Below are 23,059 nucleotides of genomic sequence, written 5' to 3'. Positions count from 1 at the left end.
AGACAGCGCTATGTCGACGGGAGAATTCTGGCATTGACCTAGCTACTTACTGCCTCTCAGGGGGCGGATTGCCTATGCTGATGGGAGAATCCCTCCCATTGTTGTTAGTCTTCACAGAAGTGCTGCAATGGTGCAGCTGCGTTGGTGCAGTGTTTTACATGCAGACAAGCTCTAATATTTGCCCCAGTTCTTGGAGGATGAAGAGGAGCTTCCCACCTGCTCTGAGCACTCTGAATCAGATGTCCCAGGTTGCTTGTTCACTAACAGACTTGGTTGATTTGATACATTTCACTCTCAACATAGCCAAACTTGCAACTCAACCAAGCCTCAGTCAGAACCCCGTCAAGATGAGGCATAGGTAAAGTCGCTCCACTTGCCCCATACCAGAATCTCTTGAGAATTGCTGAGGCCAGGTGGGAAGTCCCGTCAATAAGGTTTCTAAAATGGTATCCAGTCCAATTGGATAAAGTTACCAAATTGTCCCAAAGATTATAGAACTACAATTCATAGAATATCAGTGTTGGAAGGGACCTCTTGTCCATCCTTCATCTCAGTCAGGATTGTTTGCAGGGGGGAAAGAAAAAGATCTTGATAGTAAATCGATGGGGCAGGTTTTAGTGGACCTGAAGATCGACAGCTGTCTTAGAGTCAAAGACTCTTTTTTTATTATTTTGCGAGCTACCATGGTGTGTGTGGCTCTGGCTCAGACAGACCTGTCCATCTTCTACTCCTTCTTGTGCTCTCAGAAGAAGAGGTCTTGTAGAACTCAAAAGAGGGGAGGCCAGACAACTGGATTCTGTAATGTTGATTCTAGCTTTCCTTTGCAGTGCCTGATATAATATTACCAGATCTTCTCTTCTCTTTGACATGTTGGCTCAAAGAAATATGTGGTTTTAGATTCCGATGCCATTTCCAGAGGCATCCTGGCACCCTTTGACAATGTGAAACAAGAATAAGCCCTTAATAGCACCTTATACCTGTTTTAAATTATCCCTGGCCAACCCATTCTCTAGAGACACTTAAGGGCTTTCAAGTCATTTTGCTGCAACTGCTACTTCCATCCCCACTGAACTGTAAATTCTTTGATTTGTTTTTCTCTATTTGCCAGGGCTTGGAAATTCTTCCTCATCGTTATCTAGATAAGCCTCTCCGTGTACAGAAGTTGCATGAGGAGGAAGTTGGCCTTAGCTCTTCTGATCCAATAGTCCCCCAATTTTTCTCATGGTTCATAGATCTCAAGCAAGTTTATCTTATATGTCCCTGTGACATAGTGGCTTCTGTGTGTTGCAGTGCTGGGGCAGTTGCAATTGGGAACAAACATTATCAGCTCCAGGCAGTGCCCTTGGACATGTCATCCTCTTTTTAGGGATTTGTAATGGTGATGGCCATCTAGGGAGTGGACTGAGGCAACAGGAGCATCTAGATCTGCCACTACATGCACAACCTGCTGGTAACTGCTCAGTCATGTGAAGGGACAACATGCTTGCCAGATTTGGTCCTGGGACATCTTAGGTTCATAGCGAATGACCAGAAGAGCTCCCTTATCCGAGCTCAAGACTTGTGCAAATCAACCTGGGCCTCATGGTTTTACCAGAGGAGAAATTTGACCAAATTTTACCCCACATCAAACAATTCTCCAGTGCCTTCCATTCAACAGCACACCAGTACTCTCAGCTGGTTGGCACAAGTGGCCTATGGGGCAATTCCCCCTTCCTAATCAGGCATTGGAGCCTCCAGACTTAGGATATGGACTGTCTATTGACAGTCCTTCCAGGCACAAGTCCCTTTTAATGATGGTGTCCATTCCATTTTCTCTTCAGAGGCGGACCTGTGCCAGAGCTATTAGCAATCTGCATGGTGACTAATGCTGGCTTCTCCGGATAGGGAGTGCAGATGGGTCCTCATGTGGCTGAGAGCAAGTGGTCTTCCCAAGAATGCCAGCTCAGCTTTAGCCTCCTGGAGTTGCAGGCAGTGAGGAATGAAATAGACCTTGTCCCAAGAGTCCATCTGGGAATTGCAGCCACTCATATGGAGGATAACCACAGGACCACTATGGTTTATCACTGCCACCTAGGCAAGACAAAAAACAAAAGCCTGAATAGAGAGAACAGAAGGATTCTTCTGTATCTGGAATACCAGCCTCTGCCCCTCAGTCATGTACATCCACAGCATGTACAACAGTCTGCCTGGCTCAGCCGTTCTAAGATGGATGCTAAACCAGTGGCCATTCAGTCAGATTACACAGAGGTGGTTCCTTCCACAAGCAGACCCATTTGTAACTCAGTCCACCAAAAAGAAAACCAAATTCTGCTTCCAGCATTGGTGCCAACATAGGGTCAATGCCTGGTTATTCCCTTGTATGGGTGTCTGAGGATGTTCCTATCCACTTTTCCCCTCAAATTCAGAGTGGCCAGAAAGATCAGATAAGATGGAGAGAAGGTTATAGAGTGACTTGATTACAATCTGTAAGTACCTGCATGGGGAACAAACATTTAATAATGGGCTCTTCAGTCTAGCAGAGAAAGTTATAACACAATCCAATGGCTGGAAGTTGAAGCTAGGCAAATTCAGACTGGAAATAAGATGTAAGTTTTTAACCATGAGAGCAATTAACCATTGGAACAATTTTCCAAGGGCTGTGGTGACTTCTCCATCACGGACAATTTTTAAATCAAGGTTTGATGTGTTTTCTATAAAAGATGCTGTAGGGATTATTTGGGGAAGTTCTGTGCCTGGTGCTATACAGTTGGTCAGACTGGATTATCACAATGGTCATTTCTGGTCTTAGAACCTGTGGATCTAGGAAGAAGAACTGCAATCTCTCTCACTTCCCCCAGTGACTCAGAAAGTGGTTCAATATAATCTGACTGAAGTTTCCCTTCTTTGTAGCCATCAGGATGGGAAATGTTTTTGTCCCCTTTCATCAGACAGCTTTGCTTTAATTTTTTTCCAAAGAAGGTGGTTCAGAAGTCAGCCCCAATTCTGTTTCTTACAAGAAATTCAGATTTCTGTTCAAAATTATCATGTTCTTTGTCCTCACTTTATCCTAGACCCCCTTGCATCCTAGAAAAACTACACACTTTACATATGGTCCGGGCTGTGAAATTCTACTTCTGTAGAACTAAACCCTGGAGGAAGCCCAATGTTCTGGGAAATGTAGAAGGGGTATAAAGCATCAAAATGTTTTGTGTCTAGATAGTTTATTTAATTCATCCTCCAGTTTTCCAAGGCATCTAATCAAAGTAGTCTTGAAGATATAGTTGCTCGCTCCACTAGAGATCCATCTACTTTGTAGGCAGAAAGTCACAGCAAGCCTATTTCAGAATTATTTGGAAAGCACTAAGAAATTGACCTGGTGCTTTCTTCATCCTTTGTTGTCTTTGAGGATAGAGTCCTTTGAGTCTTCCCTCAGGGCTCTCCTCCAGCCATCCTCTCTGACTGCTAGATGCTTGGACTAGATGATGGGATGGATCGCTTGATAATTGTTCCGCTCATTCCCTTTGAGGCATCTGGTATTGGCCACTGTCAGAAGGCAGGATACTGGGCTAGATGGGCCACTGGTCTCACCAAGTATGGCCGTTCTTATGTTCTTTAACTAGAACACAAAATATCTTCCCCTTCCCATATACCTCTTGCCTGCCACTTAAACTTGGAAAAGGCAGAAAAAAAACAGCAGTTCCCAGCCTGAAGAAGAAGGTGAGTTCCCATTCAGATGAGACAATTACAGGTAAGGAAACAAATTTTGTCATTTACACCCACCAAACCAAGAAATTCACAGCTGAGACTTTCTGCTCCTTGTTTTACCCATTGAGGCTAGAGGTTCCAGTGTGTAGGTTGCATATCAGTGCACCTCTGCAGGACTTAGGCACAATAGTAATAGAGAACTTCCTGTAGTAGTTTTATCAGACAATTACAACTACTTTAAACTTAGCATCTTGTGAGTTCACATATTTACATTTTGAATGTAGAACATTTAAAATATTAATGACTTGAAAATGTAATTGGTGAATCTCTTAAACAGGAAAGGAGTTAGTGTTAAGTGTTAACAATGTGTTTTCCTCTCAACACACCATGCAACATGTAATGCCTTTCCTCCCATTTAGGATTGCCTCTATTCATGGTCTCTCCGCCCGCGAAGAGCCTTTCATCCACCAATGCAAACAGCAAAAAGCAGTCTCAGCCAAGCTGTACTCCAGCCTTGAGGTTGGCTGCCAAACAGCAGAAAATTAAAGAGAGCCAGAATACAGATGTGCTGTGCACAGATGAAGAGGAGGATTTCCAAGCTACATTCCTGCTGCAGAGATATTCTGAGTGTGAGAAGCCATCAGGGAAACGCCAGTGTAAAACAAAACACTTGGCACTACAGGAGCGGAGAAGGAGGTCATCTCTGACAGGGGATGACACCACAGATATTGAAAATGCTGAAGATAAGGTATCTTTATGTAGATTTAATCATCCACTAACCTCACAGAGTGTACAGCAGAGCCAGCCTACTCAAGCTGACATGTTATTGTGCTATGTAGCAATACAGGACACCCTCGCTGTAACGAACCCATTGGGATCCAAACCATTTGTTCATTAGAACTAGGAGTTTGTTATAGTGAGAGTGCTGCCTCTGGGGCAGGAGGGCAGCTGACAGCTCCTCCAGCCCTGGGGCTGACAGCTCCTCCAGCTATGCTGTCAGCCCTCGGCACAGCGGTGGGGGTCAAGGTGAGATCTATGCATCGGGGTTGTTTATAGCCAAAGGGTCATTATTATGAAGGATGTTCTAGCAAAGGTGGACTGTAATTTTATTCAAACTCATCCCTCTTTTTACTATTTGCATGTTTTGAATTTGTTCTCTTAGTCTATCTGAGATAAAGCCTAGTGCGGACATAAAGACTGAGGAGTTGTAAACTTAGTAACAGTAGTAGGTTTTTGTAATGAGAACAGAAATGTAATTCTTAACTGGCAAAATATATTCCCATCAGTGTATTGTTAAAAAGGGAGGGAAATCCAATAATGATTTTGACAGGTCACAGTAACAAGAAGATTCAGAAAGCGACCAGAGCCTACTTCAGACTGTGACTCTTCACCAGCCAAATCATATGAGCAGAAGCTGTATGATTGCCTGCAGCAGAGTTCCTCATTATTACTTGTCTCTCAGCCCTCGCAGTTGCAGATTGCAAGCACCCCTCAGGAGACCACCCCAAGTCGTCCCATGCCGCCTGAAGCACGAAGACTTATTGTCAATAAGAATGCTGGCGAAACTCTTCTGCAAAGGGCAGCTCGTCTGGGATATGAGGCAAGAATCCCTTTAAATATTCTGAATTGAGATGCGGGAGCTGTTTGCTTTTTCTTCCTTCTCTTCCCCCCCCCCTTTTTTTTTTTTTTTAAATTTTATTTGTACACAGGATTAAAGTCACTTTGTAATTCTAGTTTATGTAATCCTGGTGCACTGATGAGGTAGCTACAAACAGATTTGTAGTTTATGCATTTCTCGTCTTCGAGGGGTTATTTTTTTTTTTTTTATTTTAATTAAAGCATCATTTAATTTGAATGTTTACAGTGATGAGGGGCAAAAAACTTGATAACTCTCTTGGTTATAGTGTGTTCAATACTGGCCTAAATCTGTTGTGCTGTGCACCCTGAACTCCTGTTCTAGCTGTTGGGAGTGGAGGGTATGCAGTGCCTTGAGAACTGGACTCCTACCTAGGAAGGTTTTATAAGGAGTTGAAGCCCCACCACTATATTGTCTGACATAGCATAAAATCACAAATTAACGTTCCGTGTGATGTATGGAGAGCTTTAATGAGCTGTGGTTTTGCTTTCCTTTTATAGTAAGGACATGTAATTTACAAAAGAAAATGGACAGTTTTGATACTTGAGCCTGAACATAATGTTTGGTGTGTCCACTTGCGTGTTTGGATATATTGCAGAAAGTGTTCTAAATGTTTTTAGAGTTTGACCTTCTCAGCATCAATACTGCTCTAAACAAACAGACCTGGTTTCTACAAAAATCAGTAGTTGCTGAATCCACCAGCTCTGCTGTCTCACAAACATGGTTTTATTTATTGGGGGAGGGGATATTTTGTAATATCATGTTAGGGTCCCAATCCTACGAAGTATTGCAGTGACAAAAGTGGTTCATCATGAGTGTGATTACTGATTTTGATGGTATTAGTCAGAGCAGGGATAAGGAGCTATAAAACTTGCCCTAGCTTTGAAAGAGGCAGTTCGGCCTGGGAGCTTGGGTTAGAGAGAGGCCTGCTCCAGTTTTGAAGATTGAGTCAGCCTGGAAGTCAGGTTTCAGCAGGGGCCTGTCCAGCTTGAAAGATTTGCTCCAGCCCATAAAGATTTTGTCTTGTTTGGAACCCTAGTTTAGGCAGAAGCCTGTTCCAACTTTGGAAGGCTGAATTTAGTCTGGAAAATCTTTTGTTTAGCCTAGACCAGTGATTCTCAAACTTTTGTACTGGTGACCTCTTTCATATAGCAAGCCTCTGAGTGTGACCCCAACCTCCCCATAAATCAAAAAAACTTTTTAATATATTTAACACCATTATAAATGCTGGATGCAAACTGGTGTCTGGGGTAGGGGCTGATAGCTCACAACCCCCCATGTAATAACCTTGTGACCCCCTGAGGGGTCTCAACCCCCAGTTTGCGAACCCCTGGCCTAGACACAAACACATTCTAGTTCTGGGTTTTCTTACTTTAGCTAGGAGTTATATTATTATGCAGTTGCTGTGGGAATCTTTATCATTTGCATTATCTCTGTTCCCATGGGACCTGAAACATAAACATTTTTAATGCTCCAGAGTCTTTCTCCCTCTTGCTCCTTCATAGTAGCTGAGTATCTGACCCGCAGTTCCCATGTCAGACTGCTGTGTGATGCTCATGTGCACTCTGAGTAGTCTCATTGATGCCAATGAGACTACACACAGTGCATAAAGTTAAAGCACATGCATAAATCCGGATAGAATCCTGGCCTAAAACTCTCTCACATAATAGTAAGGTAAACAAGCTCCGTGCAGCGCTTCTCAAGTGGCTCTCGGAAGCAGCGGCATGTCTTTCCACTCCCCACCCCTCCCGGCTTCTATGCAGAGTTGAGGCGGACAGCTCTGCTGTGTGCTGCCCCATTGGCAGAAGTCGTCCCTGCAGCTCTACTTGGCCCCAGTTCCTGGCCAATGGGAACTGTGGGGGTGGCACTTGGGGTGGGGGTAGCGTGTGAAGCGGAGCAGAGCCCCCTAGCTCCCACTATGCATAGCAGCCAGAAAGGGGACATGCTGCTGCTTCTGGAAGCCATGTGCAGCGCCGGAGGGGGGCAAGCCCCAGGCCCTGCTCCCCAGCTGGAACTCAAGGGCCAGATTAAGATAGCTGGCGGGCCAGATCTGGCCTGCAGGCTATAGTTTGCCCACCCCTGATCTAGAGAGCATATATCCAAGTATACTGAGAGAGCTCGATGTAGCATTCTGTGAGGCACCAGCAAATAACTCCAAATATAAATTTAAGACACTTCATCTGTCTCTCTAGGCAGGACTAGATCTGTGATTTGCAGACCTCTGTGCAAAGCAAGACAATGAGGCCCTTTTCAGCTTCCTCTCCACCTGGGACCAGGTCTTCCTATTGTAGTCCTTGCTCTGGGGATGCATTTGCTGAAATAAATTATATGTGCATGCAGGAAGCCTTCAGTAGACATGTAGTTGAATGATGCATAGCATAGGTCTAAGAAGAACCCCATTATGCTTATGTTGCATCTAACTGTAATTTGCTCTTTGTATCTAGTGAAACAGTAGGAAAGACTCATTGGAAAGTGGGAGCTTAGCTTCATCCAGAGAAATTACTGGAACTCCCTATTCAGTGTCCTTATAGATAGAGGCTCTCAGTTGTTACTCATTCCCTTGCCAGTTCTGCACACGAACATGATATTGCAAGTGGGGAGGACTCCTTGGAGTTATAATGGTATGTCTACACTGCGATGATAAACCCATGGCACTGGATCTCAGAGCCTGGGTCAGCTGATCCAGGCTTGGGTTGCAGGGCCAAAAATAGCAGTGCAGACATTTGGACTCAGGCTGGAGCCCAGGCACTGAGACCCTCTTCCTTTCGTAGAGTCTCTGAGTCTAGGCTTCAGCCCAAACCCAAATGTCCAATTTTATAGCCCCACAGCCTGAGCTTCGCAAACACTATTCACCTGACCCAGGCCAGCTGTGGCCATGCTATAGGTTTTGTACTGCAGTGTAGACAAATCCAAATGTACCCTCTTCGGGATTAACACTGATGTAATGTTTTAAATGAAGGCAATGTATTTGACACAGCTTACAAGTCTTTGATAAAACTATTCTCTCCCTCTATGCTTTCTTACCAGGTAAAAATGTGCTTTTCTCTCCCTTCTCTCCCAAAACCTTGCCATTCTGAATGATGATTTGTAATCCTGCCATCAGACCCCATTGTAGGTGGCTAGTATAAAGAACGTGCCTAGAATTTCAGAAAGTTTAGTGGTTTATGTTTGGCAGTAAAGGGGTCTCTTTCCGCAGTAGGGCAGAGGAGCACTGGAAGCTGTAGAATCTCTGCAGGCCCCCTACCCAGGATGTCCATTGACTTGTCTTCAAATGAAGCCTTAGTTTACCTCCTTGACCATGTTTGAACATTTTCAATTCTAATTGTTGTGTAGTACAGTGTAGATGGTTTTGACAGCGTCACTTTCCCTAGATTGGAGCATTTGTTTGTGTTTGTGAGTGGGTGTAAAAGCAGAAACAGGGGTAAAGTATCTAGTGATAAATCTGACATGCATCTATGCAGATGTGTAGCCTGGCTGCAGCCAGTAGGGCTACGTAAGCAAGTAAGATGGAGTAGACTTTGGCCCTGTATGTCTTTAGGGCCTGATCCAAAGCATGTTGATGGGAGTCTTTCCACCGACCTCAAGGTGGTTTGGATCAGGCCCTCAGTTAACTAGGATATTAGTATTACAAATATATTCTGTATGGGTCCATTATTTAAATATTTATTTAAATGACTTAAGTACAATTTTAAGCGCATGCACACACACACCCACCCACCCATAGGGAGCATAAAACCACATACTAAAGGCTTACATACTGAATTTTATTTGAGCTCAGCTGCTACTTTTCATTCTGCTTGGTGCTTTTAATTAGTGTTTGTACCTGAAAGTTTTCAACAGTCTTCGCCCTAAGCCAAATCAGGATTACATTGTGCCAGGAGAGGCAGTGGCATTAGGGAGACACCTGGTAGCTGATGAGGGGAGGGCAATAAATGCCGGAGGAGCCTGGGAGAAGAGGACTGAAATTCCCCTCAGGGACTCTACCCATTGTTTCAGTGGAGACAGAGGATGGGGTTTGTCTCATTATGGATCATGCAAGAGGTTTGGCCTGCACAATCCATGGTTCCCCATGCTGCCCTGAGGATAGGGCCATCTTCCCAGAGCCTTGTGCTTCTGTGCCGCCTCCTAGCCATATATTGCTCTCCCCAAAGTCCCCTTTCCACAAGGCTGCATTGGAGCTGCACTGGCTGCTTCCCCTGGGTTTCTTCTGTTAGGTCAGGAGGAGGCTACTTCCATGATGCAGAGTGGCTCAGCAGAAAAGGGAATACAGACTTCAGCTGTATTATCTTATCCCATGGTTTCCACACTGGATTGCATGGAGAATAATCCATATAGTCCGTGGGTCCAGGGTGAGAGAGCATGGTGCACAGAGAAAGCTGACCTGCATTTTCATGTGGAAAGGAAGAGATTTCCATTTAAGAGGGGGGAGGCGGGGAAGAGAAATCTGCCCTCATTATTTTAAATATGTTAAAGTTGTGGTGTGCATCTTTCTTACTTACACTTTATAATTAGGATGGAATTAAAAACTAAAGCTTTTTAAATGTGTGGTGTTTTCCTTATCATTACTGTTTTACTAGTTAGCTAAAGAAACTGCAGGCAGTGAAAACAGCTATGGTGTAGGTTTTGCTGGTGGCAAGCTAGCTGGTTCTTTGGATTTATTAAGCATGTGATGTTCAGATCACTGCTTTAAATGGGCCATGTGAATATATCTAAACTGACCCATGCGAGCTTCACAACCTTTCTCTAAGATTAAAGAGGGGGAGGCTTATGAATCTAAAATGTTGTGCTGCCACATGTTCATACATTTCAGCAGTGATGGTTAAATTTTCTATGAATTGAGTAAATCATGTTAAAAAATGTTAATGAGGCATATAATTAATTAACAATGTAGAGTTTTACAGTCTTCATGCTTACATTTTGTGGTTAATAACCTTCTTGTTGCCTCTTAAAATGAACTTGTCCAACAAAATTAGCTTTTGGTCCAGTAAATGTTTTGTCCTAGAAAGTCTCCTTTCCTTTTTACAAAAATAAAAATAACATTAATAAAAACTAAATTTGGAAGCTTAAAAATTGTTTTAAAGAGTAACTTCATTTTAAAGCTGCAGCTCAATATTATAGGAAGTGCTATTAGCTAAAAGGCAGCTAACTTGCAACCAATAAGGGCTTTATACTTAGTCCAGTAAGTGGGCTACATGCTACCCATCTTTTAAAGAGGATTGTGCCATATTCCACTTTCAAATAAGCACATGCAAATCTGAGCGCATAATTTGACCCATTGTGTTTAACTATATACAGTTGAGCAGTATTATATTTGAAACCAACATTATTAAATCTTTACCTGTTACAGTGAAAAATTACTACCAAAGTAAAAATCCGTTAGTCTGAAAATTTTCAATCAACATTTTTTATGTTTTAAAGCGAATTCATGTGCCAGAATTAATTATACAGACCCTTTCAGGTAGACATGGGGGAATTCAGGTAAAACCATAGTTCTTTGATTTTGGCCTTCAGAATTATTAATAGGAACAATAAAGCTTTTGGTTGGTGAGACACCAGACTGCTGGAATCGAGGTAAATTGATCGGTGCACCAGCAGTAAGTGGCTGATGCACTTGATCTCAATGTCATGTGATTGGGTTTCTTTCCTTGGCCGGGATAGACAGCTCATTAGCTTGCTGCTATCCACTTTAGCCTGGTTAGTGAGGGCCTGCTAAAAGAACAGCTTCATGCTGTATCCTAGATACCAATTCTCAGGTCAGGTATACCAAGAGCACAGATTATTGTAGGCTTTCTGGTAGATTTTGAAACTGAAAGAATATATGCATTGCACCCAGCATTTTATTTCTTTCTGTCTGAGAAAGGAAGCAACCCCACATTGCTTCCAAATAAACATGCAGATAGTTCACTGCTTGACCTTTTAAAAGTAGAGAATACAAAATTAATGGATTGCAGCTAATCTTAGAGCACAGGAGCTATTTTACCTATTGCATCATTTGTTTGTGCCTCCCACAAAAATAAATGAAACTTGCACCAATCTGAAATTTTTGGTTGAGTGATGGAGCAGTCATTGTTTCAAGGTTGCATGAGAGTTCAGAGCTGAGGATGGCCTAGGCCTTCAACCATGGTACATTTGACTGCAAGATGAATTGTGTTAAATCCACATGGTTTCCCACAGTGATAGGTTATTTATTGGAAACGAGCATCTGGCTCTAGTTCTGAATGAAGAAAATCACTGTGAGTGAAATCTGGCTCCATTGACTTCATTGGGGATAGGATTTTCTTATGATTAGTTTTCTAACAGAAAGCATTGTCCTTCATGTCTTTTAAAAACTTTTTTTTATCAAGCTAACATTGAATGCATTACTACTGTGCTTGGAACATTTTCGTATTAATATTTTAATACATAGGGGGTAAGATTAATAACCTTTCTAACAGTTTATACCAAGCAAATTCTGAGGAAACAGAGGCCATAATTTAGTGTGAAATGGGTACATCCTTTCTCTGTGTTTTCTATCATTATTTAATGCAGAAAATCCCCCAAGTGTGCATAGAGATCTTAGTGCTGCGCAATACAATGCTGCCTTGATTGTGAAAAAATAGCAGTCTTTGACTTTCAAAATGATACTTCTATGGGGATGAGAGCCACATGATTCTTTCCCCCCTGCACCCTCCCCACACACATACACACTTGCTTTTCTTTCCAACCTGAGACAGCCCATTCAAAGAGAGAGAACACAAACTTGTTAAAGGTATGCACATCTCCACAGCAACAAATAACATGACCTATCTATTCTCTCCCCCTTCTCTATTTTCAGGAAGTGGTTTTGTATTGTTTGGAAAACAAGGTCTGTGATGTAAATCATCGTGACAATGCAGGTTATTGTGCCCTCCATGAGGCCTGCGCCAGAGGCTGGCTGAGCATTGTGCGACATCTCCTAGAGTATGGGGCTGATGTTAACTGCAGCGCTCAGGATGGAACCAGGTTAGCAGTGTTATAGTTACTAAAATAAAATAGCTAGTGCTTTGTGGCACATGAACGAAATAACACATGGTGGGATTAATGTCACATACATGGTATTAGTTGTTTTGAAAGAATGATTAAAGGAAATTAATTTCTCCAGCAGTTGGTGTCCTTTCTAGATCTCTCTCTCTTTGGTCTTGTAAGTTCTGGAGTTAGCTAAAGTTTATACGCAGGAAAATTTAGAACTCCTCTAAAATAGTTATGCCATGTTTCTGTAGCGCACATAGCCTCTAACTGCCAGTTCATTTTTTTTTCCTATTGTCCAAAACTGACGAGAGAATCTTCACTCTCATATCACTTTCTTTTGCACTGTGGAAAACACATTTTTGTATTGTGGCTTGTGTTTGATTTACTGCCTGTTCTACCTGTGAATTTTAAGTGTTTGATATACTGGTATTTTTCTAGGAAATAGTATACTTGCTTTTCTGGAGCTTTATGAAGTTTCTTATTGAACAGCCAGAGGAAACAATACCTGAAGGTTTTGATCCTTTTTATATGTTCCACATCCTTTATTTCTGCTAAAGTTGTGTTTTTCCTCCATTAAAATTTGTGCCCAAGAGAGCCCCTCTTGCGTTAGCTCTATTTGTGTGTGTTGATACTCTAATTTGATTTATTTTTAATTTAAAACAAATTGCTTTTAATTTAGCAAACATGACTCTTTTTTAAAGGAGGTCTGTTCCTTTGGTGTTTTGAGTTGATGGTTCCTCTGCTGGCATATTTTGCCTTCCTCAAAATCCCCGTATGCATTTAGTTCCTGTTTTGAGTAGATATTGAGCCTCTTTCTCTAATGTGGGGTTGAGGAAGTTACCATGCATGATTTCTCAAGCTTTGAATATATATCTCTTTGTGCTAAGAAAGTTCTTTATCTAATTTAATCATAAATAGTTCATCCTCTACTGTTTTGGAGGAACTGATCTGATGACAACTTTTCTTAAATGTATTAAGGAGCATGATTTCTTGGGGGCAGGTTATTTTATCAGATTTGAAAATTTTTATTAAGATGTTATTAAAAAAAAGTGCGCAGTACAGAGTTTAAGCATAGAAGTTTCTGGTTATCAGGGAATAACATACAGATTATCGAGGGTGCAAAGTCTGGCTTAAAATCAAGTGGCATAAGGAATACATAATCTACAATATCTATTCTTCTTTTTAAAAATCTAGGGGGTAAGGTGCTCCTGCAGTTAGTTAACTTGAATATTTTATCAGATCCCACCTTCTAGCCAGGACATAAAATTAGCATAACTGTGAATCTGTCTCTTTTGTTTTAAAGTTTTTGCATATCAATTTGAAATTGTTGGAGGGAGGATTCAGAAAAACAAAGCTCCAAGAGTCCTGCTAGAGATGGTCCATTAGAAGTCCATGATGGTCTGTCATTACCAGCCCATCAATTTGGAAATATGTTTCTGGAGAAACATTGAATCTAGGGCTGAATAGTAAAAAATTCCTTTCCCATGACCCACCTCTTAAATACAAAGGAGAGAGAAAGGAGGAGATTTTAAAGATGCAAACAAAAAACCCTCAACCAAACTGTTTCCTGTCATCTCTGGGACTCCCTAAATCAGTCACGCATAAGTAAGGTTGCCATAAAAAAGAATTCTAAATGGTTTCTAGCTCACTTGCCAGAATAATCCGTATAGAAAAATGTCTTAAGAAAGTTTCCAAACAGTTGTTAGTATGTATAAGTTCAAATTCACAAATGGAGATTATTCCAGTTATGTCAGGGAAGAAATATTACTACATATGCACTGAGGAGCCAGTCATATTTCTTTGCCGTGTTTTGGAAAAAATGTGTTTTAAAATACAATTTATCATCATCTTGTCTGTTTAACAGCTCACTCATAGGTGTTGCCCTCAGAAATCATCTTGTGGTTCCCTTTGCTTCCTGGTAGCAGAGATTCCCTTAGCTTTTTCAAAGGCTTCTTAGTAGAATAGCGTATTCCAAATCAGATCTGCTTAGGTTGTTTCTTGGAGTTCAGCAGGATACAGAGCACAGACTTCTGTGAAGGATTCCTTGACGAAGATCGTCTCCTCCTCCTTTTTGGCTCGTATAGCCAAGCTTGTATCTGAGTATAAGATAAATACCATTTCTCCTTTGGAGCCTTAACTGTATTTTCCCTGTAAGCTTGTATGTGCGCAAAAAAAAAAAAATTCACCACCACTTTGTGTTTTTCATCTCTTCTGCTACTGAGTATGTTCTTCACTTATCAGACCAGGAACAATAGTCAAATACAAAATGCTGACTGCCTTATTTTTTATTGAACTAAATATACATCATTGCCCTCTGATGGGGAACACTGTTGTGGCCAACCAATGATTCTCAGAGTTCCATCGGATTGCTGAAGTGAGTTCGTTAAGGCCAACCCACAGTGACACATCTACGTGCGCGATCTGTTTCTCTGGTCTGCCTGTCTTGGCTTTCAAATTGATCCCAGTTAACCAAATGTAGGATCTGAATTAGTTATTGCCTTCTGTCTTTGGTCAGCTCTGTTGGTTGCCTCTGTCAATGAAAAGATCTGACAGCTGAGATTATTGCTGGAGTCTGAACAATATGACATTTTCTTTGTGGCTTCCTGAAATCTGAGGGTTTTATGAAATCACTGCTATAAAGTCTGCTATGGACAATTGTCATGCATATAATTTCCCTCATGTTCAGTGCCTGGATACTATAGTGATGTGTACTTTTAAAAATAACTTAGGTTTGATAAGTCACTGGTTGGTCTCTTCTTGTCTCTGGCATTTTTAGATATACATATTTAAGATAGAAAATAAGTCAAAGAACATGAATGGAAGAAAGTTTCCTGAGTAATAGTTGGGTGTTCTTGTTTATTACTTATCCATATATGAAATATTGCTGAACTAAAAAAAATCTGAGTAACAGAAGAAATTAGATGGTGCAACTGCATTTTGATGTCATGAGAGGGCACAGTCATGTTACTCATACTCCAACTGAGTAGTAATTTAAATCAGTGATACCGCTTGTGGATTAAAGTATCATTCAGTGAGAACAAAGGTGGCAGAATCTAGCCTGTATTGAATACAGTGATTTTGGATGTTAAATGTGGTTTTAGAAACCCAGTGCTATGTGAATGTTCACTAGAATACTTGTCTTTGCTGTAGTGTGTAAGGCCTTGGCTACACTCACACTTTACAGCGCTGCAACTGGGGTGTGAAAAAACACCCCCCTGAGCGCTGCAAGATACAGCGCTGTAAAGCGTCAGTGTAATCAGGGCAGCAGCGCTGGGAGCGTGGCTCCCAGCGCTGCATGCTACACCCGTAAGGGATGTGGTTTACATGCAGCGCTGGGAGAGCTCTCTCCCAGCGCTGCCGTTCTGACTACACTCACACTTCAAAGCGCTGCCGCGGCAGCGCTCCCGCAGCGCTACCAGGGCAGCGCTTTGAAATTCCAAATGTAGCCATACCCTAAGCCTTTGCGAATACATGTCTATTTTGTTGCTAAACTATTGGCTAATCAAAGATTATTGTAGAAAACGTTGATCTTTAAGTTATGTCTCAACTATACTCTTAACTGTAATTCCCTGTAAATAATAGTAGTAGATAGACTATGCGTAAGGGGTTCTGATGAACATTTTCTTTCTCAGGCCATGTCTACATCTAAAATTTTGCAGCGCTGGTTGTTACAGCTGTATTAGTACAGCTGTATAGGGCCAGCGCTGCAGAGTGGCCACACTTACAGCAACCAGCGCTGCAAGTGGTGTTAGATGTGGCCACACTGCAGCGCTGTTGGGCGGCTTCAAGGGGGGTTCCGGGAACGCGAGAGCAAACCGGGAAAGGCGACCAGCTTCGCCGCGGTTTGCTCTCGCGTTCCCGGAGCCACCCAGCAAACCGCAGGGAAGGAGACCTGCTTGCTCGGGGTTCCGGGACCGAGAGAGCAAACCGGGGAAGGAGACCAGCTTCGCCGCGGTTTGCTCTCCCGTTCCCGGAGCCACCCAGCAAACCGCAGGGAAGGAGACCTGCTTGCTCGGGGTTCCGGGACCGAGAGAGCAAACCGGGGAAGGAGACCAGCTTCGCCGCGGTTTGCTCTCCCGTTCCCGGAGCCACCCAGCAAACCGCAGAGAAGGAGACCTGCTTGCTCGGGGTTCCGGGAACGAGAGAGCAAACCGGGAAAGGAGATCAGCTTGATTACCAGAGGCTTCCTCCTTCCACGGAGGTCAAGAAAAGCGCTGGTAAGTGTTTACATTGGATTACCAGCGCTGGATCACCAGCGCTGGATCCTCTACACCCGAGACAAAACGGGAGTACGGCCAGCGCTGCAAACAGGGAGTTGCAGCGCTGGTGATGCCCTGCAGATGTGTACACCTTCAAAGTTGCAGCGCTGTAACTCCCTCACCAGCGCTGCAACTTTCTGATGTAGACAAGCCCTCAGATAGGAATATATTTGCTCAACAATAGGTGTAAGACAGCCATCTGATATTTGCAAGTACCATTGTTGGCATGTTTGGCCTTATCTCATTCTTCTTCTTTGTAAGAACCTATGTGTACTTTTTGCATTTTTTCATGAGGAGCAGACATTTTTAGCTGAGATGCAGGCTGTTTTAAACCTAAAAGTTTTAGGCTTGGGATGTTGAAGTTTGATGCACATTGTAACCATACATCTCTGTTACCAGGCTCTATCTCTTGTCACAGATTCTGTGGTCAGTGCTTTGGGACATTAGATTCACTCTTCACAGCTAGTTGTTGTTGTTGTTTTAGCAGCGGAATTTAGTCAGTCCTCTTCCTTAGAGGACCATGCCAAAACTGGTGTCTTCCTATGCTTTTTCCTGTGTTAATCTTGACAAGATGATCTCCTGTAACAGCTAATTTACTAGAGGAACTTCAACTGGAGTAGCCACCCTCCAAGCAGGTTACATCTCTCATATGCGCTATAGGGCAGCCCCTTATATAAACGTATGTATTTAAATAAAAATCTGGCACAGAAACACTACAGTGCCTAATAGAATAATAAACTACTAAATTACAGAGCTATCATTGCATTGAATTCTGATGGTGTCATAACGACTGAGCCCAAAATTTGAATGGCTTGCGTATTGCCAGAACCCAGTGATGGAATTACATACCACTGCTTGCAAATTTACCGATAAGAAGAGGTGATACATGGTAGAGAATTTGAAACTATGCTTTGTGTAGGATGCTACTGCTTTGGCAGCCCACCTCTGTTCCCAAGGAGGGGCCTCCTGCTTTTGTAAGGGCTTGTCTACACACAGGTTATACCACTTTAATTGTACTCGTAGGTATAGGTAGCAATTCTTTTGGAAATTCCCATAAAATAATACTTCCTGAGGGAAGTAGTGAATAAAGCCCTGTATGGGGTTTCCAAGTGAACTTTTTTTAAAATAACTATTATTTCATGTAGTCTGGTGTATCTTTATGGACCAGAGGTAAAAGTTGTCATCCCAGGCAGAAGGCCTTTAGCAGCTTACAGAGAAGGCAATAAACTCCACTAGAAACAGGAAATCTCCTTATCTCCCCTTCATCAGTATAAATATTAGTACCTGCTTGTGCCTTTACACTGTTTTAGTAGGGGCTTCATTTGCTAACCCTGTATGCTGACAATGTTACGACTGTCCATATTTTATTCTCCCATCTTTCTGCCTCTTAATTTTCCTTTTTCTACCCTGTCTCTGGCTATATTTTCCTCTTGTTCTGAGTGTTGTTCTCTTTCCTTTTCTCATTTCCTCCTCCTGTGTCTCTCGCTCTCTTCCTTTCCCTGTGTTGTGCCCTCCCCTTCTTCATGGTCTTCTATGTCCCCCTTTTTTTTCTCTCAAGCCATCTTAACTTGTCACTTCTGCTACTTTTTTAAAAAAGCAGCATCCTCTACTCCCTCCCTCTGGCATACTCACTCTCTCACCCAACTGCAGACAGCTGAGGGAGACAAAAAAGAGGTGCTTCTCGGTGGCAAGCAGGGAGGGTTAGGAAGCTCAAACAGTTCTATTTGCCACTGGGGTGTGTGTGCATAGAAAAGATAGGGCTCTGAGGCCCTGAAGAGCAGCTGCTTCCTGTGCAGGCTTCCTGCAGCACTAAAGTAGGGGAAACAGTTCCTGCAGGTCACTTGCTGGCGTGGGGGAAGTTAAACAGCTGCTCTGCACAGCAAGCTGCTGTCATCACAGGCTGGTAACTAAGGAGGAGATAGAGGAGCAGGGCTGGCCCTCTGAGTCCATCTCTAGTGGCCTGAGCCAAGCCTGCTCCCAGAGGAGTGGCAATGAATGCAGCAGGTGTTCTACATTCTCCTCTGCTCAGTCAGACTGCTGTGACAGACCTCTTCACAATCTGGATGACCCATGGAGCAGGAGCGGCATGCTCCCATAGAACATACAGCAGATCTGATACTGCTCCCCCTGTGTAGGCCCTGTGAGGGCCACTACATTGATTTAGAGACACTAGTGCAACTTTTGGACAATGTTCCTTATGTAGACAGACTTTCAGGGACATCTCAGACAAATCATTTATTTAAAATGTAGTTACGATTGTAAATAAATATCACGTCAATAAAATCATTGTTAGAAAATCATAATGATAAAAGCCACTGAAAGCCAAAGAATTCAAAGTTTAAGGCTTCAATAAATTTCACTAATTTTATACAAATAGAAAATTTTTACATAATGTCTGTAAACAGCCTGACTCTGACCTGCTATCAGTGTTCAAACCCCCCCCCCCCCCCCAGGCAACAAGTATCTACTTTACTCCACTACAGGTACCAGACCTTGTGTGCATTTTCAACATAGTTCAGAGGTTTTCCCTTCTGCTATTATCAATCATATATGGGCCAGTGACTCAGACTTCAGCTTCTCCTCTATATATGTTCTTATACCATGCTCATCACCAGAGTATTGGAATGCCTTGTAGTAGTACATTAAGCCACTTGGCTGTACATCTGTCACATGTTGTTTGTTCTCTCATCTTCCCCAGCAGGAAAAGCATGGGTAGTGAAGTGTCTTGTTTTGGTAGAGTTTTACACCTGGTTGTCTCTTTTTAATGCATGTTGCAATGTGTTTGTGTTGGAGAAGGCAATGTCAAAGAAATGCACCTTGTGCTTGGATTGGAAAGTGGTGAGGTTTGTGGTGATCCTTGCTTTCTGGGGGAGCTCACTCCACTGTCTCAGACCAGCCCTTGAGAAAGTTCTGTCTCCAGCACAGACAAGCTTTGCCCTTATTGTACAGAGTTTCATTGTGCCAGAGTTGCATAGAAGCAAGAAACTCCAAAATTTCTTCTTCCTCATAGCAGCCTCAGCTGTATGGGCCACCAGAAGCATATTGAACTGGTTCTCTGCTCACTACACTACGGGCTTGAAGTAGGAATTACTGGGTGATGTTCTATGGCCTGTGTTATGCAGTTCATAGTTGGTGATCATAATGGTCCCCTCTGACTTTAAAAATCTAGGATATGACATAAAATACCATAATCCACATTTTGAAGCATTCATTGGTTTGGGACCAGGATGTCTTAAATGATCTCATAAAGCTGTAGGATGAGGACCAGAGTTGACAACTCCGTTTCTCCGGCACAATTTGTTTGTATAGTAGACGCAGAGTTTTCTGAGTGGCCTGTAAAAAAAACAAAACAAAACAAAAAACACACACACACACAAAAAAACTTGTGGGACAAGTTTCCACAGGAACCAAGAACCACCTCAAACCTCACCAGCTTCTTCACCAAATCTAAGGTGCATATCTTCCACTTACTTGTCTAATACCAACACACAGAATAGTGTACATAACATTTATAAAAGTAAGACACTACACTAGCACAATTTTCCGTCTGGGGAATGAGACAGAGAATGAATCACATGTGACGGATGTTAGTACATTGCATCATGTGCTTCTGGAAGGTACTTGGATGCTACTGTGATGAGGGCAGTATAAGACACTGTATAATGTAGAATTGAATAAAAAGCGCACACCGTTTTGGTAGTTACACTCTAAGATGGACAACCCAATTAACTTCATCCACCAGAAAAACTCAGGAGTTGCTGGAAGACACCACTTTACCTTTCTTTTCCAGTACTTCTGATGCTACACCATTATGATATACCCACGTCCTCTCCTGAAGTTACTTAGAAACTTCATCATAAGATGACCATATTAATTCAGGAAGGCCTTCACCCCTGTGTGGATGGTTAGCACAAGACCTGTGCATCACCAGAGTCCCAGTTAAGCCCCATTTTGAGGATGCAAATGGCCCTCAATGCTTTCGTTGGCCCTCTGCATGGGGGTGAATTTCACACTCAGTTACTAGTGAGGGGTGCACAGCAGGTTGGGATGCAGAGTCAGAATTAAGAATGTTTGCTATTTTTCCGGTTTCACATTATTTCTAATGACTATAATCTTCTGAGGGTTTTGGAAAGTAATAATTATATGCAATACTAATTGTAAACAGTATCTTACTTTTTCTTGTCTGGAAATACTTGAGTTTGAAAGCTCAAGTTCCCTTGTGTGTCATGTTTAGTGGTAACAATGCTCCTACCTGGGAGTCTAAAAGTGGAAGTCTATGAAAGGACTCTTACTTTTTGGAGAAAGCAAATTTACTCTGCTCTAGAGTCTGTTGAATGTAAACACCTCCTCTGGATCCACATGCCTCCTCTACCTGTTTCCTTATAAAAGCTAGGATTTTAAGATCTTTCTCATTAGTTGCTATGGTGTAGTATGTTGACTTTAAAATAACTCCAGTTACGTGCACTCAGTATTTTTAAAGACAGAAATTAATTACAATTTAGGGAGGGGTCTTAAGTTAGAATTATATGCATGCTTAATAATTACTGCTTCTGTAGGCTCAAAGGGTATTCTTTAGGTTTTTTCACATTCTTAATGTTCGTTGCTGTAAAACTTCTAACTTTATTTAATAACTTTATGTATTAATCTTAATGGAGCATTTTTTATTTTTAGATTAATAGTATTCTGCAAGTAGAATTTATTAATCATGGTGTGAATATATGAACTACCACTTAAATAAATATACTATGCCATATTAATTCATGGCAAGTTTTCACAGATGGCTCCTGTGTACACAAGTTAGAACCTTTTGGGTAACTTTGACTTTCAGTTATCCTCTGGGTAGGTATGTAAGTGTGTCCTCCCCAGCCCATCCAATTAAGTTAAGTTGGCTGAAATTTGGAATGTTGTTGTGCTTTGCCTATAGTAAAGTATATTGTGATGATACAAATTTGTTCAATTTCTGCACTCCATTATATCAGTGTAATTACAGTAGCAACTGAGAGGTGCTAGGCAATGTACAGGCATATAGCAAAAGTGCCTTTTCCAAATTGCTTTCACTCTGAAAAGACAAAGTGTGGGGAAAGATGAAACAATGATGCACAAGCAAACTGTACAAGGCAGTGATTGGTCGATCTCTTGATCTATGTTTTTTTAAAATTTGTCTTATGTATATATTAAGTGCATGTATACTATATATAATCCTGAACTGAAGTCAGTGGAGTCACTCCTTAGTTACGCTAGGGTAACGGGGATGTGTAAACTTGGCCCACTGTTTCTAAAATTTTAACACTAAGACATTGTTTTTCTAGGCCTATCCATGATGCAGTAGAAAACGATCACTTAGAAATTGTCCGCTTGTTACTTTCTTATGGCGCTGATCCAACACTTGCTACCTACTCAGGTAGAACTATTGTGAAAATGACGCACAGTGAACTGATGGAAACATTTCTAACAGGTGAGTAACTCTATACTCTGTCTGCTATTGCGAATGTAATGTGACATTTCCTGTCTCTGCCTCCTAGGCACCAAACAGCCAAAGTTTTATTGTTCAATGTAAATAACAATTACTCAAACACACTTAAGGGACTTTATATTTTGCCTGCCAAGAAAACACCGAGTAGTAGAAATTAGAAGCATGTCTATGGATACTGTCTCCTTATATGCTATGTGGGATGTATGATATACTGCCATCAGATTTTATTGTTTTGAGACCAGCTAATTGGACATTGATCAGTGTAGTTTCTATTAGTACGTAACATTTTGCATGAAACGAAAATAAAATTACCAAATATAATAGCAGTGTGTTAAGTATAATAGTTACAGCTATTGAGGTGATACAGATTTTTTCCTTTTAGTGTCAAGTTTTAGAGAATTTTTTTAATTCCCCCTCTTAGTTTTTACCTTTATAAAGTTCAATCTAACATTTTATTTTTTAAAAAGCTATGATATGAAGGAGTTGAACATGTAAATACGGTGGGTGAGTGTGGAATCATTTTAATAAGTTCACTTTCCCTGTTTGTTTTAAGGTAAACACAATTGAAAATCCTTTTGTCATTTCATTGGCTCACAACTGAAAAATATCCTATCCTTTTATTGTTTGTAGTGAAGGAGTTTAAGTACTTGTGTATAAATACAAAATGGTACTGTTTGCAGAATGGTTAGTTGACATTCCCAAATTAATCCTTATGTTCTTCAGCCTTATTCTGGTAAATGCCCCAAAATTAAGGCTATAAACAAACTAAATATTGCCTCTGGAACCTTAGGGCTTGTCTTCACTACCAGGGTAAGTCGATCTAAATTACGCTACTCCAGTGATGTGAATAACGTAGCTGGAATTGATGTAGCTGAGATCATCTTACTCTGGTGTTTTCACTGCACTGTGGCGATGGGAGATGCTGTCCCATCGACTTACCTTACTCGGGGAGCTGAAGTACTGGAGTCGGCCAGACAGCGCTCTGCCATCAATTTAGTGGGACTTCACTAGACTTGCTAA

General features: G+C 41.8%; 1 protein-coding gene across 10 annotated transcripts in view; it reads left to right on the top strand.

Moving 5' to 3' along the window:
- Nucleotides 1–23,059, top strand: part of BCOR (BCL6 corepressor) — a 66,936-nt gene that overhangs the window by 40,511 nt on the left and 3,366 nt on the right. For all 10 annotated transcript variants that reach the window (XM_030576107.1, XM_030576090.1, XM_030576072.1 and 7 more), the window contains 4 exons: nucleotides 4,104–4,432; nucleotides 5,147–5,284; nucleotides 12,135–12,301; nucleotides 21,876–22,021. In XM_030576107.1, the coding sequence (XP_030431967.1) occupies nucleotides 4,104–4,432; nucleotides 5,147–5,284; nucleotides 12,135–12,301; nucleotides 21,876–22,021 (780 nt within the window). The remainder of the gene's footprint in view (nucleotides 1–4,103; nucleotides 4,433–5,146; nucleotides 5,285–12,134; nucleotides 12,302–21,875; nucleotides 22,022–23,059) is intronic.

Source organism: Gopherus evgoodei, chromosome 1, assembly GCF_007399415.2.
Source record: "Gopherus evgoodei ecotype Sinaloan lineage chromosome 1, rGopEvg1_v1.p, whole genome shotgun sequence".
NCBI classification, from domain to species: Eukaryota; Metazoa; Chordata; order Testudines; family Testudinidae; genus Gopherus; species Gopherus evgoodei.
The sequence above is the reverse complement of the archived record's forward strand: the minus strand, read 5'-3'. Positions and strand labels throughout refer to the sequence as shown.